This window comes from Acomys minous, assembly GCF_964271855.1.
Source record: "Acomys minous genome assembly, chromosome: 2".
NCBI lineage: Eukaryota > Metazoa > Chordata > Mammalia > Rodentia > Muridae > Acomys > Acomys minous.
The window spans coordinates 94,617,141-94,636,824 of NC_140484.1; the positions used below are offsets into that span (position 1 = coordinate 94,617,141).

At 39.5% G+C, this 19,684-nt stretch overlaps 1 protein-coding gene across 2 annotated transcripts in view; it reads left to right on the plus strand.

The window, feature by feature from the left end:
* The window catches only part of HERC2 (HECT and RLD domain containing E3 ubiquitin protein ligase 2), a 176,555-nt gene that overhangs the window by 120,099 nt on the left and 36,772 nt on the right, over window positions 1–19,684 (plus strand). For both annotated transcript variants that reach the window (XM_084771347.1, XM_084771348.1), the window contains exons 65-70: window positions 218–443; window positions 7,195–7,363; window positions 8,607–8,793; window positions 9,236–9,376; window positions 12,886–13,077; window positions 16,334–16,487. In XM_084771347.1, coding sequence (XP_084627473.1) covers window positions 218–443; window positions 7,195–7,363; window positions 8,607–8,793; window positions 9,236–9,376; window positions 12,886–13,077; window positions 16,334–16,487 — 1,069 coding nt within the window. The remainder of the gene's footprint in view (window positions 1–217; window positions 444–7,194; window positions 7,364–8,606; window positions 8,794–9,235; window positions 9,377–12,885; window positions 13,078–16,333; window positions 16,488–19,684) is intronic.

A 19,684-nucleotide genomic window follows, 5' to 3' on the forward strand; every position in this document is an offset into this window, starting at 1 on the left:
AATACTAAGTAATATTTATAGTTCTTGGCAAGCATTTTCACGCCTGATTTGTTCTTAGAACTATATGTCCTCATGCTCTTTTGTTATATTGTGAAATGATTTTTATCTTTAAGAGTCCAGTTCTCTTAAGTACCATGACATATGTTTTATGCATTTTCAAGTAAGTGTTTAAAAATTATATGAATCTGAGAAATGTAAATTCTTTCTCTTTTAACAGGTCTATGCTTGGGGGGACAATGACCATGGCCAGCAGGGCAATGGCACAACCACAGTTAACAGAAAGCCTACACTTGTGCAAGGCCTAGAAGGCCAGAAGATCACTCGAGTGGCTTGTGGGTCATCGCATAGCGTAGCATGGACAACAGTGGATGTAGCCACACCCTCTGTCCACGAGCCTGTGCTCTTCCAGACTGCAAGAGACCCCCTAGGTGCTTCCTATTTAGGTAACACAAAACTTAAACTTTTCAAATATCCTCCAGTAGCTTACAGTAGTAGTCTAGATGGGTGTAGTAGTGCTGGGAAAGGCTGTACTGCTGTTAACCCCCAGGCTGGCCATTTCAGTCTTTAATTGTAATTTCTGTTTCATCTTATTTGTGATTTGCTTTGTTCACTTAATTTGATAGTGATACCATGCAAAATGGTCTTGAATTGCTGTGTTTGTCAGGAATTTCTTCTCTTTTGTTATTGAATAATGTTCATGCTTTATCTATTCACTGAAAAACATTTAAATTATGTGTAGTTTTTGGTTGTTATGAATTAATCTTCTTTATCATATCAAAGGTATTTTGGTGTGTGAAAACAAGTTTTTGATTCTTTGATATAAATGCTAAGAATGCCTCTGTAAGTGCATGTCATTAGAAACTCTTAAATTGTTTTCTATAGTAACTACTCTTTTACATTCTTCTTAGCAGTGGATGAATAATCTAGTTTTCCCCATAATGTCATTGTTTTCTAAAAAAAAAATTTAATCCTTTGAGAATTTAATACAATTTATTTTGATCATATTCACCTTTAACTCCTCCCAGGTCTGCCCCTTTCCTGCCCACTCTCCTTCTTACCCTCTTTTTAAAACGTTGAATAACCCATGGACTTCAGTTTTGTGTTATTTGTAGATAACTTCTGTGTGTGAGGCTATCTACAGGAGTGGGCTCCACCTAATTGGAGTCACACACGTAAGGAAATGGATGCCCTCTCCCAGAAATTACCAGCTGTCAGTAGCTCCCCAGGGGTGGGAGCTCTTGAGCCCCTTCTCATTCCATGCTAAAGTATTAACCCAGTTGATCTTGGACAAGTCTTATGCAGGCAGCCACAGCTACTGAGTTGATGGGTGCACTGGTTATGCCATGTCCAGAAAGCACTGTTTACATTTATCTTCCTCTGAGGATTGTATACATGGGTACTGTATTTACATAATTTCACCCCCTTCCTCCACAGCTTCTCTCACCGCTCCCCCCACCTTCATGACTTCTTCTTTTTTAGTTATTACTGTTATATGCACACATGCACGCATGCATATACCCACATATCCTAAGCACATATATATTGAGATTGGATAACCTAACAGGGTTCTGGTCCTTGGAGAAGACTGAATCAACCCCCCCTCCAAGTAGTCATTAAAAGAGGGTGCAGGCTCGTTAGATTTCTCCCATCCATGTTAGCATGTCAGCTGGTATTGTCATCATGTTGGTATTGTTTAAGTGATCGTATTGTTAAGATTTCATGGGTCTATCTTTCCTGTTATAGACAGAAGATACTAGCTTGTAGCAAATTTCCTGGTTCTCTGACTATTGCAGTCTTTCTGGCCCCTCCTTCACACTGTCCCTTGAGCTCTGGGTTCATCACTCTTCTCTTTACTTTTTGCTGTTGTGATGCATGTGTGATGGCGTCTCATTGTGGTTTACTCATGTTAAGTACCTTTTGACTTGTTTACTTACTATGGTGGTTTGAATGGGAAATTATCCTCATAGGCTTGGGCATTCGAACAGTTGGTCCCCAGTTGGCCACATTGCTTAGGGAGACTATGGGGAGGTACAGACTTGTTGGAGGATGTAAACCATTGAGAGTGCATTTTGAGAGCACTTTACCCCATTTGCAGGTCTCTCTCTGCTTTGTGTTTCTATCAAGGATTTGTCTGTCCTCTTGACTTCTGCTCCTGCCACCTGCTGGCCTGCTTTTCCTATTAGTTAGACTTTCCCAGTGTAACTGTATGCAAAATAAACTCTCCTTCAGTTGCCTTGGTCAGTTCTTGCCTTCCTCCGTGTGAGTCCTGGGGATTGAACTCAGGTTGACAAGCTTGCCAGCAAGTGGCTTCACCTGCTGAGCCAGCCCCAGGCCTTGGGGGTCTTCTTACTGAGAAGTCTACTACTGAGGACTCAAGTGCTAAAGAATGCTCAAAAAGGAGAAAACAAACAACTGTATCAGTAACTCAAAAAGAAGTAACCCATATCTGACGCTGGGCTTCTTATTTGATAGAATATAATGCCAGCACTATTGGCTACTGTTTAGGAAGTTGTCTCCTGTGCCCGTGTGTTCAAGGCTACTTCTCTTCTGTCACGCTCTGTATATCTGGTTTATGTTGAGGTCTTTGATCCACTTTGGAGTTAGTTTGTGTAGGTGATAAATATGGATCTATTTTCATTCTTCTACACACAGACATCCAGTTAGACCAAGTATCATTTGTTGAAGGTGCTTTCCTCCCCTCCCCCACTGTATATTTCTGGCTTCTTTATCAAAAAACAGGTGTTCATAGGTGTATGGATTTATATTTGGTTCTTTGATTTGATTCCATTGATCAACCTGTTTGATTTTATGCCACTATCATGTGGTTTTTTATTACTGTAGTTCTGTAGTGGAGCTTGAGATTAGGGATAGTGTTACTTCCAGAAGTTCCTTCTATTGTACAAAATTGTTTTAGCTATCCTGAGTTTTTTGTTTTTCCATCTGAGGTTGAGTATTGTTTTTTCAAGGTCTGTAAAGAATTGTGTTGCAATTTTGATGAGATTAAATTGAATCTGTAGATGGCTTTGGTAAGACGACCATTTTTACTATGTTAGTTTGACCAGTCTATGGGCATAGACTATTGGTTGATATCTTCAGTTTCTTTCTTCAAAGACTTAAAGTTTTGTTCTGCAAGTTTTTCACTTGCTTAGTTAGAGTTACCACTAGATATTTTATATTATTTGTTGCTATTGTGAAGGATGTCTTTTCCCTAATTTTTTTTTCAGACTGCTTGTCCTTTGTATATAAGAGGGCTACTGAGTTTTGTTTTGTTTTTGAGTTAATCTTGTATCCAGCCACTTTAATGAAGGTTTTTATCAGCTATAGGAGTTTCCTGGTAGAATTTTTAGAGTCACTTATATACACTATCAATATCACCTGCAAATAGCAATACTCTGTCTTCTTCTTTTCCTATTTTTATTCCCTTTATCTTTTTTAGTTGTCTTATTGCTCTAGCTAGCACTTCATATACTATATTGAATAGATATGGAGAGAGTGGGCAACTTTGTCTTGTTTCTGATTTTAGTGAAATTTGTTTGAGTTTCTCTCCATTTAATTTGATGTTGGCTATCAGCTTGCTGAACTTTTTCTTTATTATGTTTAGGTGTGCCCTTTGTATCCCTGATCTCTCTAAGACTTTGATCATGAAGTAGTATTGTATTTTGTCACAGGCTTTTTCAGCATCTAATGAGGTGATCATATGCTTTTTTTTTCCCCTTTCACTTTGTTTATATGGTAGATTATATTGATGGGTTTTTATGTGTTGGGCCATCCCTGTATTTTGGGATGAAGCCTACTTGATCATGGTGGATGACGTATTTGATGTGTTCTTAAACTCAGTTTGCAAGTATTTTTATATCTATGTTAATGATAGAAGTTGGTCTGTCATTTTCTTTGTTGAATCTTTCTGAAGTTTGGGCATTGGGGTGATTGTGGCCTCAGAAAATGAATTTAGAAGTGTTTCTTCTGTTTCTATTTTGTAAATAACTTGAGGAGTATTGGTATTAGCTCTTCTTTGACTAACTGGTGAACTCTGCACTAAAACTATCTGGCCTTAGTCTTTTTTAGTTGGGGGACTTTTGATGACTGCTTCTATTTCTTTAGTGGCTATAGGTCTATATAAGTTGTTTATCTGATCTTTGTTTAGTATTGATAAGTGATATCTGTTGAGAAAATTGTCCATTTCCTTTAGATTTTCCAATTTTGGCATATGACCTAATGATTCTTTAGATATCGTTGGTGTCTATTGTTATATCCCTCTTTTAATTTTTGATTTTGTTAACTTGGATATTCTCTCTCTGTCTTTTAGTTTTACTAAGGATTTGTCTTATCTTGTTGATTTTCTCAAAGAACCAACTCTTTGTTTTATTGGTGCTTTGCATTGCTTTGTTTGTTTATTGATTACAGCCCTGAGTTTGATTATTTCCTGCCATCTACACTTCTTGGGTACTTTGCCTTTTTTGTGTGTTCTAGAGCTTTCAGGTAGGCTGTTAGTCTCTCCAATTTCTTTTTGAAGACACTTAGTACTATGAGCTTTCCTTTTAGCACTACTTTCAGTGTGTCCCATAAGTTTGGGTATGTTGTCCATTCCTTTTCATTGAGTTCTAGGAAAGTTTTTAATTTTTTCCTTTATTTTTAACTTGACCCATTTTTCATTGAGTATAGACTTGTTTAGTTTTTATGAGTTTTCTTTTGTTTCTGTTGTTGTTGAAATCCCACTTTTATCTGTGGTGGTCAATTTTGGAGAAAGTTCCATGAGGTGTTGAGAAGAAGGTATATCCTTTTATGTTTAGGTGAATGTTCTGTATATATGTTAGGTCCATTTGATTCATGACATCTGTTAGTTTCATTATTTCTCTGTTTAGTTTTTGTCTTGATGACCTGTCTATTGGTGAGAGTGGGGTATTGAAGTCTCCGGCTGTTAATAGGAATTTTTTTAGATTTCACATTTTCCTTGAGTGATGCATAAATGTCTTCTATCATATACTCGGCACCTGACATTGTCTCTTCCATCTCTTGTATCCTGTTGGTGATGCTTATATCTGTAGTTCCTGTTTGCGTGCCTAGAGTTTCCATCTCCTGGATTCCCTCAGTTTGTGTTTTCTTTATTGTTTTTATTTTCAATTTCCACTCTTGTACAGCTTTATTAATTTCCTGCACCTGCTTACTTATTTTTTCTTTCCTTTCTTAGCTTTCTTTAAGGAATTTATTAATTTCTTCCATATGTGTATAAGTGTTTTTCTGGATTTCTTTAAGGAATTTATTCATTTCCTCTTTAAGAACCTCTGTTGTCTTCATAAAGTTGGTTTTAAGATCCTTTTCCTGTGATTTTTGCGTGTTAGATTATTTAGGGCTTGCTGCAGTAGGCCTTTGCTCTGGTGGTACAATTGCTCTGGCTGTTGTTGATTATGTTCTTCAGCTGGCCTCCAGGCATCTGGGTTTGAGGTAAGTATAAGTTTCAGGTGTTGATTTCTGATGTTGGAGAGATGATTTTTCCCTTGTTTCTGTTTCTTCTCTGGTCTTCTATACTGCATGGCCTGTGGTTCTGGTGATTGGTGAGTCCACTGGTCCATTAGGGTGCTTCTGTTAGAGTTTTGGTAGCCTATGTGATTTCTGGGGTTTGGGGTGATAGCACTGCCTCTGGGGTTCTGAGAACTGGTGTGGCCTGTGGGGTTCTGGGTACTGGCGTGGCCTCTGGTATAGTAAGGGGGTCTTCTGGGGTTCTAGGTATCAATGTGGCCTCATGTAGAGCAGGGAGTTTCATGGGGCTTGTGTGCCAGGATATGGAGACAAGACTGTTAAACTTTTATTGCATTCTGCCTGCCTTGTAATTTTTGGCTAGGTGCCATATGCCAGTGCATTTCACTCTGGGTATGTGTCAGTAAATATTCTTTAGTATAATGTAGTTAAGTTATTCTGCAAGAATGCTTCTTCTTATTCTTACTCATGAGAAATTTTAAGGAACTTTTACTACAGCTTTTATGTACTCTAATAAAATATAGCATTATATTACTGTATTGGACAGTTTCTTCAGTTTGACAATAACTAGAGTCATTTGGAAAAGAGTCTTACTTGAGAAAAATACATCCACCAGATTTCTGTAGACAAGTGTGTAGGATATTTTCTTAATTAATGATTGATGTAGGATGGTCTAGTTTTCTGCAGTTGGTGTCAACCCTGTGCAGGTGGTCCTGGGGTGTATAAGAAGCAGCTGAGTAAGCCATGAGGAACAAGCTATTAAGCAGTGTTCCTCCATGGGCTCTGCATCAGGTCCTGCTTTCAGGTTCTTGCCTTGAGTTCCTACCCTGACTTTCTTTAATGATAGACTATATTTTGGAAGTATAAGCAAAATAAACTCTTTCCTCCCCAAATTTGTTTTGGTTGTGATATGTTATTACAGCAATAGAAACCCTAAGGCAATGGCAAAGTTCAGACTCTGTGGTTAAAACTACAATTAGTAGGTAGGTCATAAAAAGATCTAGAAAGCCTCTTCAGTTGATGCAGATCTTTAAAAAATGTTTTATTTAATATTCATGCATGTTGGCTAGGCATAGTGGCACATGCCTATAATCCTAGGACCTGAGAGGCAGAGGTAGGCAGATCTTCATGAGTTTGAAGCCAGCCTGGTTTATATAATGAGTTTAGCCAGCGCTGGCTCAAAAAAAAAAAAAAAGAAAGAAAGAAAGAAACAAAATAACCATGACTGTCTATAATGTTTATATGAAATCCAGCCCTCCTCCATCTCCTTCAGTTTCTCTCCTATCTCCTCATGTCTTATTTCTCCTCCTCTTTCTGAGTACTTATCGAATCAGGTTAGTGCTGCCTATATGTGCATGGGTTTAGGACAGCTCTCTGCTGGAGCAGGGTGACCTCTCAGGGCAAGCTTCTCTGAAGAAAACTAACTTCCTTTCCCCAGCAGCCATCGTTTGCTAATAGCTCAAGGGTAGGTAGAAGTTCATGAGCCCCTCCTCCTTCCAGGCTGAGATTTTAGCTGCCAAGGAGAGAGACTTTTGAGAACTCCCAGTGCATTTTGTATCATAGGGTTTTCAGTGTGGCCATTGTGAGCAGGTGCTACTTCATAAAAGCCAAGTACAGATTGTGATTTGTTTTCAAAATAACGTAAATGGTCAAATCATATAGAAAAAGAGCAATTGGTGAATCTTAAAAACAGCCTCAATGTTTGTTTCCCTCTTTTAGGTGTGCCTTCGGATGCTGATTCTTCTTCCAGCAATAAGATAAGTGGTGCAAATAACTGTAAGCCTAATCGCCCTTCTCTTGCCAAGATCCTCCTGTCACTGGAAGGAAACCTGGCCAAGCAGCAGGCCTTATCACATATCCTTACAGCACTGCAGATCATGTATGCCAGGTAGGCTTCTGTGTTGCTGTGTAAGTCCTGCCATTGTGTAAACTCTATGGCTTTGGAATGTTTTAACTGGCCACATGTTTATGAGAATGTTGTGTTACAAGTCACACATCCTCACTGGTGATTAATAGATCTTAGTGTTTTACATTAAAACTCAATTGAGTGTTGAGAAAAATCAAGCTTAAAGATGTTTTCACTTTTTATTTATAACTCTACATCAGTATGTAGGAAAGAGGAAGAATGAGTTGGTGCTAATTTACAGTGATGTTTAAAAGATTGGTTCTTTGGTTCCCTTGATAAGGTAGTTCTTGCTGTCTTATATAGTCATTTGCTGCTGTTCTCTTGGAGCCTGTTTTGGTCAGTTTTCAGCTTTGGGCCTCTGGTCGACCATCATGGTGGGATCCAGAAGCAGAGCAAAACCTGCTCACCTCACAGTCAGAAATTAAAAAGATAAGGAAGCAATCAAAGGTTCCAGTTCCATCAGTCACATGCTCTCCTCACCCAAAGACTCCTTCTAGACCCTATCTCTTAAAAGTTCTACCACCTCCCAGTAGTGATAACGGGCAGCAGGACTTTACCACATGGTGTTTTGGGGAGCAAAGCTTGAGTTAGTGTGTCCTATCGGTTAGTTTGTCCTGGGTGTAGAGCTGATAGTTGTGCTCACATAACTCAAGAGCAAAACCTAAAACAGTCCTGTAGGGGACAGTTAATCTGCTGCTTATTGTATTATTTATTAAACATCAATTATCTATTCCAAGAACAGCCTATCATGTTTTCCTAGACTGAACTAGAGGCTTATTCTGCTCAGGTTTTACATTAGACAGGCTTCCACTTGTAGCTGCTATGTCTGCTCAAATAATAGGCATGTGCTGTTTAGTATGACAATAAGGTTAGATTCTGAGAAATGCATTATATTAATGTTATATGTAGTGTATGCATGTAAACTAAGCTCACCGAGACCTTTCTAGTTAGTAGTCTTCCTATAAACTCACAGTTTAATATATGTAATTATTGTGGACTGAAATGCTGCTATGTGTCTTATATCTATAAATAAGATCAGGGTATACATTTTAGCTTAGAGCTGTTGACTACCTGGTTATAATAATACACAGTGGTTTTCTAAAACTCATTTGTATATGGCCTATAAAAATGAAAACATACTTCTAGTGAGCACTTGACCTGCTTCTTTTTATGGTGCCTAGATGAAAGGGGGGTTCACCATAATCCTGGCCTTCTGTTCTGACAGAGATGCAGTAGTTGGAGCCCTGATGCCAGCTGGCATGCTTGCCCCAGTGGAATGCCCCTCATTCTCCTCCTCAGCACCTGCTTCAGATGCATCAGCAATGGCCAGCCCCATGAATGTGGAGGACGGCATGCTGGCTGCTGATCTCGAGGACAGACTGAGTCCAAATCTATGGCAAGAAAAGAGAGAGGTAAAAGGGAACCTTAAGGCAGTGTAGAATTTGAAAGGGACACTTCTTCAGTCTAGGAAATCCTACTTATTCTGTCACTGAATTTTTGTGTCTGCTATTTGATTTTGAGCTTGACTTGGTAAAATATATTCTATTTAAAGAGATTTTTTAGTGTTGAGATGAAAATAGATTTATTCTTTAAAAAAATCATTAAATAGAATTCTGAAATATTAAAAGTAAGAAAGTCAGACAATTTGTTAACTTGTTTGGGAAAAGACTCCTTAGAGAGCGGTGAGCTGAGTGTAGTCTGGTTTGTGGGCCCTGCTGTTTTTATAGAGCTGTTTTGGCTCACCAGGGTTGATAGGTGATATGAGCACTGGATCATTCCAAATTCTACAAGTGGTTTCAATGTGTCAGATTGCCTAACTTTTTAAACATTTCCTCTGACGTATTCTCCCATTAGATCGTCTCATCTGAGGATGCTGTGACCCCCTCTGCAGTGACACCATCTGCTCCCTCAGCCTCCTCTCGGCCATTTATCCCAGTGACAGATGACCCAGGAGCTGCCAGCATCATTGCAGAAACCATGACTAAAACCAAAGAGGTCAGGAGACATTCTTCTTTAAATGTATTCAAATATAAAGTGGCTTTAAATGTACTCAAAAGTTCAGGAATCATATTAGAGCTAGAATAAGCTATACCTTTGTATATCAGTAACAGAAGCTCTCCCATAAAACTCAGAGACAGTGGCACTAGTGGCAAAGGAGTAAGGTAAGAATGAGAGGAAAATGCTAGAGATTTAAGTAGTTGAGAAAGTTAAAGAGAAGGTGTGGAGAAACAAAGGCTAGGTCATAAGAGCCCTTTACAATAAGATACAATGTGAAAACACAACAGCCGAATGAAAATGTAAATAATGAGTAGTAAAAATTAAAGATCAGTAAGATGAAACAAGAGGTCTAACCTTAGTCATTGTCCTCTCATCGAGGTGTGGGTGTCTTTGTATCAGTGTGCATGGTTGTCAGGGAGGTTACTAATTCATATTAACAGCAGGTTAGTGTATGTGTGTGCCCTCCAGATGAGAAGGGTTCCCACAACTGAAATCTCCTCTTCCAGTCCCTATTCTAAGGCCCCTGCCCAAAAATTATACCATTGTCTTGGGTGTTTGTGGTATTGTTTCTTTTACATGCTGGCCTTTTTGTGACTGAGGCTCTGAGGTAGTATGCAAAGGCCACTCTCCTCTGATGACCTTAATTGTACACACACCAGGATGTCTTAGTTAGTGTTTTATTGCTGTGAAGAGACACCATGATCATGGCAACTGTTAAAAAGGAAAGCATTTAGTTGGGGCTGCTTACAGTTTCAGATGTTTATCATTGTGGGAGGAATCACGGTGGCATGCAGGCAGGCATGACGCTGGAGAAGGAACTGGGAGTTCTACATCTGAATTGGCAGGCAGCAGAAAGAGACTATGTCATACTAGCCAGACTTGAGCTTATCAGATCTCAGTGCCCACCTGCACAGTGACACACTTCCTCCAGTAGTGCCACATCTACCTCAGCAAGGTCACACCTCTAGTAGTCCCACTCCCTGTGGCCAAGCATTCAAACACATGAGTCTTTGGGGGCCAAACCTATTCAAACCACCACTCAGGATATCTGCAACACATTCTCACAATATGGGGCAACTCACCCCAGCAATGGCAAGAGCATGGTGTTGCTTGCCTTCTTTGAAAATTTCTCCCGGTCTCCATTTCAGGCTTCATGCCATACTTTTGTTTCTTTGTAACAAAATAACAGAGGCAGACGGACACAACATCCTGGTAAAATGGTAGGTTAGAAGCTGTATGAATGAATTTTTTTAAACATTAAGATTAAAAATTAACTCCTACCCAGGTGATATTGGCACATGCCTTTAATCTCAGTACTTGGGAGGCAGAGGCAGAGGCAGGTGGATCTTTGAATTTGAGGCCAGCCTGGTATATAGAGTAAGCTCTAGGAGAGCCAGGACTACACAGAAAACCCTGTCTCAAAAAGCAAAAAACAAAACAAATCAAAATTCCATAAGAGACAGAGCTAAAGAAAACAGAAAGAACCATTGGTGGGATTTCTCTGCAAACAAGGCAGCCATGCCATCAATTCCCTTCTCGGCTGCTCTCTGTATGTATGCCACATGCTGCACTTGGATGGTCTCTTTGGCCTTTGCAGTGCCACTGATAAAAGCACTTTCTTGGAAGCTGTAGCAGCCTGGCTTTATGCGAGCAGCCTTGTGCAGCTGAGCATTGCTGGCGTGCCTGCATTGTTTGCAGAGAAATCCCGCAAATGCTTGTTTCTCTCTTTTTTTTAGCTCTGTCTCTTATAGGAGTGCTTTTTGTTGTTGTTGTTTTATTTTGTTTTTGTTTTTTGTTTTTTTTATTGTAACTTTAAAAAAATGCACTCACACTAGTTTCTAGTCTACCATTTTACCAGGATATGTTGTCTGTCTGTCTTCCTTTGTTATATTGTTATAGATTCGTGGGTTTCTATTGTATTAAGTGTTGTTTATTTCTGTCATTGTTTGACAGCCAAGTTTTCCCTCAAAAGTCTTTGAGTATTTCTTTATCACTGTGGTTGTGACAGAATTAAAGAATAAATTGTGTGTGTATTAGCAGGTAGAGTGGTCCAAGTGACACACATGAAAAACCAGATCGTGTTATCTATTTACAGTGTAGTAGTTACCTAAGTAACTAGCTTTCCATGCTGGCTGCCACCTACTTACTTTCAGGCATCTTTTTTGTGCACAGTCACTGGTACTCAAAGTCAGAGTCTGTCTGCCATGAAGGACACATGTTCATTCTGCCTGTACTGCAGCTACCCCAACTTCCATGCTGCCTGGACTTCCTCACTTGGTTTGGTTCTATTGCACCAGGCACCCCATCAATAGATACCATCCCAGCCTCATACTTGGTACCACACCTGGTCACCTTGCCTTGCTCATTCTTTCTCATGCCAGCTTACCCATTTAAAGACAAATATGCACTTTCTATTTATAATAGAATTCCTTGATTCTTCTATAGTTACTATTGACAGGAAGCATGGTCTGTGTAATAAAGTTATGATACATTCATTCTAGAATCAGTTTTTGTTTCTGGCAATTTCCTGGTATGGGTTTTTGCTTTTAGGTAGAAGGAGGATGGTATTATTTCCTTACTTCAAATTTATCAATGCAACACAGGCCATTTCCATATTGTATCCTCATTCTTATTATGCATTATAGCAAGGTAATTTTCCTGCTAGTGTTGGTGTGTAATTTATGTTTAAAGGTATGTAGCTAGTACTTTGTTTTTCAGCAATCCAGACATACTTTCTTCTTTTTTTTTTTAAGATCCCCATCAGATGCTGTTAGATAGACTTCTATTTTTGTATCTTAAGACTGAAGATGCTTTATGTATTAATGGTTAAATACTCCCTAGACTGCTTTTTCTAACATTCTGGAATATCATTATTTCTAATGAATTACACATACTCCCTGGTCCCAGGACTCAGAGGTGTGACTGTTTTCCCCACTTTCATTGCTTTTGTTCTTATTTACTGAGGTCACTAAAGCAGAGAGGAGTGGAAAGCCTTCTGGAAAGAATCAGAATAGAGTCTGATTCTGCCTAGGGAATGCATGGGACTAGTGCCTGCCCATGCTACGCATACTTTTTAGGCTGAGCTCAGAAGTTGTGGGCTACCTCAACTTTGATATCTGGGGTCCCTTTCTCCTTTTTATGAGTATTGCCCAATTCTGACCTGTAAGAGACTCTTATGTGCCAAAAATCAGGTAGGGACAGTTGACCCAGATGAGGCACCTTTGCAGGGTAGGGCCTTGGCAAGATGGGAGGACTCAGTAATGTTGAGGAAGCAACTCCCAGCAAATAAGCAGAGACTTTCTTCTTAAAAGGAGAAAAGGTGAGTAAATAGGTTTAACTGACACAGTGAGAATGGAAAGTAAAATGCTCCATCCTTGCATGGCTCAGCGGAGATGCTGGGGTCAGTCATGTCTTAGTCTGATTTTTAATGTCCTACGTTCCTGATGTGTCCTTTGTGCCCCAGGATAAACTGGTGACTTTTATCTCTTGGTTGTGAACTGATTTAGGATGTTGAAAGCCAAAATAAAACATCAGGCCCAGAGCCCCAGTCCTTGGATGAGTTCACCAGTCTGCTGATCGCTGATGACACCCGGGTGGTGGTGGACCTGCTCAAGCTGTCAGTGTGCAGTCGGGCTGGAGACAGGGGCAGGGATGTGCTTTCAGCTGTGCTGTCTGGCATGGGCACTGCCTACCCACAGGTAAGTGATGGGGCAGGCACTTTATGTGGGACCTTCTTTTCTGCAAGAACCACTGTTCCTCACACATGGTCTCATCCTGGACTGTTCCATGGACAGAGGTTTAGAAGTGGTCCTTTAAAACAAAATGTAGCACAGTATTCTCAGTGATGTCTTTTATCCAGTCTACGACTGGTTTGTATGTCTTTTTTAAAAGATGTATTTATTTAATTTTTATGTGTATGAGTGTATGTCTGAGTGTATAAATGCATACCATGTTCATACATGGTGTTTAAGGAGACCAGAAGAGAATTTTAGATCACCTTGAATTAGAGTTACAGATGATTGTAAGGCATGGTGTAAGTGGTAGGACCTATACGTAGGTTTTCTGCAAGAGTAGCAAGTGCTCTTAGCCATTGAACCAGCTCAGTAGCTCTTGTTCTTCAAAAACAAAACCATTATTCTTTGTGTGTGTGTGTGTGTGTGTGTGTGTGTGTGTGTGTGTGTGTGTGTGTACACACACTTCGTAGCAATTGGTTTCTTTCTCCTTCCACCATGTATGTTAAAGGGATTGAACGCAGGTCATCAGGCTTGGTGGCAAGAACCTGACTGGTTGCCAGCCTTATGTATTTTATTCATATTAAATAAATCCTTCTGTATGCTTTGCAGTTTTGTCTCTAGTTTGTTTTTAGATATTAGGCTGATATTGTTTGCAAAGTAGGAATTCTCATTTTCAGATAGACAGATCTGCCAATATTTTTCATTTGTAACTTGTAAACAATATGCTGAAGTGTTTACACTTTTAGTTATTTGGATTTTATCCTGATATAAAGAATAAAGTAGTGAATAGTTTAGCTTTATTATTTCATATAAGGCAAATCAATTGCCGTAGCTATATTTTTGAAATAATTCATCCTGTGACTTGAAAACTATTTTTATTTTAAATTCTTGTATACATTTGGGTCTATTTTCTTTCTTTCTTTCTTTCTCTCTTTCTTTCTTTTAATTTTTGGGGTCTATTTTCAAACTTTTGTTTTATTGAAATGACTTCTTTATAAAAAGATTTTATAATATGTATGTATATATGTATGCGTTTATTATGTGTGTACCATGGTGCACATGTGGAGATTAGATGGCAGTCTGCAGGATTGATTCCTTCCATTATGTGGGTTCTAGGGATTGAACTTTATCTGCTGAGCCATCTCACCAGGCCAGAAATGACTTTATGCTCTAATGTCATAGCATTTTAATATTTCAATATTTGTTAGCACTGAGTCCAGTGAGACTTTCTATCTCTGTGGGGAAGTTCTTTATATGAGGCATTTAAAACTGTGGCCACCAGACACGTGTGGCTGTGGGTCACTTGAAGTGTAGACATTGTACCTTAAAAACTGAAGATTATTTTATTTAACCATAAATTACTTAAATTGTGAATCAGATATGGTGGAGCCTATATGTAATTCCAGCATTCAAGGGTCAGAAGCAAGAAGCTCTCCCAAGAAATTTGCTGACTTTTCCTTAATAGGGATGGCTGTTGGCTGGGCAGAGGAAGTCTCTGAGATCTGAAGGTCACTTGTGGATCCTGCACATAGACAGTGGTTTTGACTATTTGATGAGTCAGTCAGGTTCCAGGAGAGACAGAAATAATGGTGCAATCATCCTTGTTTGTTTTTTTATTTTGTTTTTTTAAGACAGGGCCTCACAAAGGCAGCTCTGGCTAACCTGGAAATTGTTGTGTATACCAGGCTAACCTCAGATTCACAAAGATCTAGCTGTCTCTGCCTCCTGAATGCTGGAATTAAACGCATGCACGACCACACCATATAGTTCCAATTATCTTTAAACTGTTCTGTCCTATTCTTATCTAATATTTGAGACTCTTGAATTAACTTATATAATTGTGCCTATGTGGCAGTGATATTACTTTGTCATTAATGTAACTGTTTATTAAACTAAATAGGAGGGAAATAGAGTAGAAGAATAATTCTGGAAAACTAAAACTGGCATTTTTTAATGTTAAATTTGGGGACTGGTAATATTGCTTGTATTTATGTCTTGAATTTTTAATTTTATTTATTATTAGTGTGGGAAAGGTAGCATGCCATCTACATGTGATGAGGTCAGAGAATGATTTGTAGAGTCATTTTTCCATGGACTCCAGGTATCAAACTCAGTTTGTCAGGCTTACTTTTGTAAGTACTTTTGTAAACTGAGCCATCTCTCTGGCTCAACCATGTTTGGAGCCCATGTTGAGATACTTCCTCTGCCATTGATGGTCCTGAGTAATTTGATTTTCCATGGTTCCTGCCCTTTGGTTCAACTTGATTTCTGGTGCCTTGTAGAATCTTGGTCATTTTTATCAAATTTCTGCTCCTTCCCGTAATATTTTTGTCCTCTAGCCAGACTCTTCTCACCAAGAAGTAATCTTGTCCAGGTGTAGAAGAGACTGTTATCATCACTAGTGTTTCAGTTTATGAGTCAGCATAGATTGTGTTTTGTGTCAGGTGCCTTCCAAATGATTTCATGTGGATAGTCTTTTTAATTCTCACAGTACCTTTACTGTGCCTTGATTTATGGGTAAGGAAAACAAGTCTAAAATTTTTGTTTTTTAACTCAGTTCCTTTGTTCATTCGTTTGTTTGTTCATTCCTTCCATGTGTATGTGGTGGTGGGGGGGAGAGAACACTTGCATGTGTTGATAACATAAGTTAGTGTCAGGTGTCTTCCTCCATTACTCTTCCATTTTATTTTTTGTTTTGTTTTTGTTTTTGTTTTGTTTTTTGGATTTTTCAAGACAGGGTTTCTATTATAGTCCTGGCTGTCCTGGACTCACTTTGTAAATCTGACTGGCCTAGAACACATAGAGATCCACTTGCCTCTGCCTCCTAAGTGCTAGGATTAAAGGTGTGCGCTACCATGCCTAGCCCATTTTGTTTTTTGAGACACTGTCTCTCACTTAACTTGGAATTCACTGATAGGTTGGAAAGACAGGACCCACTTGTCTTTGCTTCCTAGGCTCTGGGAATGCAGGTATACATTGCCATACCTGGCTCGTTTACATGGGTTCTGGTGATCTAAACTTAAGTCTATATGCTTGCTTACCATTGAGCCACTTCCCCACCTCCTGAACTTGGTAGGGGTTTTTGTTTTGTTTTTGTTCTTTCCTCCAAGTTCTTCTCTCTTCCACTCTCGCTCTGTAGAAAAGTGCAGAGCAGGGTCAGCACGGGTAGGGCCTGGATGACGCAGGAGTTGCATTGGCTCATTTCTCTGTTCTTTTCTAGGTGGCAGACATGTTGTTGGAGCTCTGTGTCACAGAGTTAGAAGATGTGGCCACAGATTCACAGAGTGGCCGTCTTTCCTCCCAGCCTGTGGTGGTAGAGAGTAGCCATCCCTACACAGATGACACTTCTACCAGCGGCACGGTGAAGATACCAGGTATGTGGAACACCCTAGGAAGGGCTGCAAGGGTCACTGTCTACAGAAGGCCTTTTTCGTAGCTACTCCAGAGGAGCAGGCATCTCCCTTTTGTGAAAAATAAGTAGTAGGATTATTTCAGATCCTTTTCTAACATTTTTGTGATATAAAATGCAACAACACAGAAGCTACATTATATTAGTTTCCTTTCTGTTGCTATTATAAACAGCATTACCAAAAGCAGCTTGGGAGGAAAGGGTTTATTAGGCATATACCTCCTGGTCACAATCTGTATTGAGGGAAGTTGGGGCAGAAACTTAGGCAGGAACTAAAGCAGATGCTGTTCACTGGTTTGCTCACTAGCTTATGCTCAGCCAGCTTTCTTATATATCCCAGGCTTTGGCTTCTGTGTTATTGTTGTTTCTAGGCACAGAGATAAGCTGCCTGGGTAGATGGACATAATAACTGACTTTCGTGTGTATGCTGGCACTTGACTACAGTTGTAACACTGTTCTTTTATATCTACATCTTGCATGGTACTCTTCACAGCGGGCTGGGCCTTTCACATCTATCACCAACCAGGCAAACCTGACCTGGCAGTTCCTTGATTAGAATTCCCTCTGGTGACTCTAGGCTTTATCAAGTTGATAGCTGCAGCTAACTAGAACATACACCAAAAAAACCCAAACCCCAAAAAACCTATTCCACTATCAGGTGAATGACCCTTCACTAAGATCTAGGTCTACAGTCAGCTGACCAACTTTTAAGAAGCAGCACCCCAACATTCTGTGTAGTTATCCTGATGTTGAGCACCTCTGATGTACAATCTTGACAGCCTTTGTTTTTCAGTTGTTCAGTTTTAGTTTCTTTCTTCTTCCTCTTTTATTCCTCCCTTTCACCTGCTATCTGGTTTATCTCTTGAGGCAGTCAGGCAACTTAACTTTACCCTCCTTGGTCCAAATCTGCTTTTGTATACTCCCATAATTCAGCATTCCTCAGCCTGGTCTTTCTGATTCAGTGTGCCATTGGTTTATGTACTTGGCAAGCTGGTTGGTTTATTTCTACCAGCCTTAGTAATGTACCTAGCATCTAGTATCTGCATGTTGCTCCTTAAAATGTCAGCTGCTGTTGCTGCTCAGCACCAAGATTATTGATCCATTGGGGGTTGCAGAGTAGTACTGTCCTATTTGAATTGCTTCCTTCTTGCTTATCAGCCTGACTACTTTAGAAGAGTATTTTCCCTCACCTTTTAGTTGACTACCCAGGGATACTGTCTACCCAAGAAAGGAAGGATACAGGTTTGATTTTTTCCTTGTGTTTGCTGTGTTTTAGGAGAGTGAGTCCTTTCTCTATCAGTTTTCCAAAGTGCCCGTGTAATATTTGTGCGCTTATGTCATTAAGAACTCATTGACACTGTGGCTTTTCAAAATGGTTTGTTGCTAGCTCCCATGTAGTCTGTGGTGGCCACGAACTCTAGGGTTGTCTTGTATGTTCTACCTTCCACTTAGGATTGGTATTACAACTTGGTGCTAGGAGACTTACTGCTGCTGTGTTGTCATTGTTTCTACACATTTTCAGTGACAGAAATAAGATGGATGTGTAGATGAATGCAATGACTGACTTTCGTATGGACTGCAGCTGTAAACTGCGAGGTGTCTGCTAACCCTGTTCCATCATAGCTGCATCTCTTTCTTCAAGTCAGATCCTCATCAGAACAGACCTGGTGTATTAATTTTGTTACTTCAAAATCAATTACTAGAAACAAAACTTGAGGGGATCTCTTCCTTCTTCAGATCCTGCTGCCTCGGTCTGCTACTAGCTACTGCAGTAGGTTCTTAGACATAATGGCCTCTTTTAGTTGTTCTGTAGCCTTGGTTTACTGCATCAGCCTTCTGTCTGAGCATGCAGTAAATTCCTGTGTAGCTCCCTGCCTCAGTCTAGTCCACTAGAGGTTGTATACCGTTTGAACTTGAAAGGTTGCTTTTCTGATGTTAAGTCCTTGGATCACTTACTCATCTGTGGAAGTGTGAGCAAGCTAATGTTTCCTCTTTGAAGCCATTGTGCTTTTCTACAGTTAAAAAAAATGCATTAGAATCTATATTCCTTTTAGTCATTCTAGGTGATATTTGTAGATGAAGGGTGAACTTTAGTTCTTAATGTTCTCCTTTCAGGGCATTGCAATATCTGTGTGTTGGGTATCTCGAGTTTAGTGCTGCCTATTTCCCTCCTTGGGTGTTTTCACCTCTGACCCTTCTGTCTGTCTTAGCGACTCTATGTTGTGCATTCTGAGTCTTTTTTTTTTTTCTGGTTTAAGTTTTTATTTTGGAAATTTTTAAAAATTGTAAGTTGTGATTTTTAGCATTTGTATATTTTGGTTTCCTTCTGGGGGGGGGGCAGGTTTCAAGATAGAGTTTCTTTGTGTTAGCCTTGGCTGTCCTGGACTTGCTTTGTAGACCAAGCTGACCCCGAATTCACAGCAATCCGCTTGCCTCTGCCTTCGGAGTACTGGGATGAGAAGCCTGCACCACTACGCCTGCCTCTGGTTTCATAATTTTTATCTGTTGCTCCTTGCTGTCTTGTGTCTTTCTATCTATAGTTTTGAGGTGATGGTTGTGTTGGTATGTGGAACCTTTCTGGCCAGTGTTCATTATCTGTGGGAGTATGACTCCAAACTTGTTTTTTCTAATAGTAATTTTAAATACTTTTATTTTCTTCATTTTTCATGTGTAGTTGTTGTTTGAACTTTCAGAATGAGGTAAGGTTTGGGAAAGTGTTTTGTTTTTTCAGTCTAGTTTTGTTTTTATTTTAATGTGTTACACTTTCATGACATTCTAAAAACAGGGATGTTCATGATAAACACAAACCTTTAATACCAGCAATGAGGAAGCAGAAGCAGGTTTATGACTCCTTGAGTTCCAGGCCAGCCAGGCTTACAAAGTGAGAACTTGTCTCAAAAGAAAAAAAGAGGGCTGGGTATAGTAGTGGATGCAGACACAGGTAGATTTCTGTGAGTTCAAGGCCAGCTTGGTTTACATACTCAATTTTGGGATATCTGGAGCTACATAGTAAGACCCTGTCTCAAAACAAAAAACAAACAAGCAAGAAACAGAAAAAAAAAAAAAAGAAAAGAAAAGAAACCCAAAACAACACAAAAATAAAAATTAAAAACTAATGTGACAGCTAGAGTTATAGCTCATTAAAGTACTTGCTATGTCATC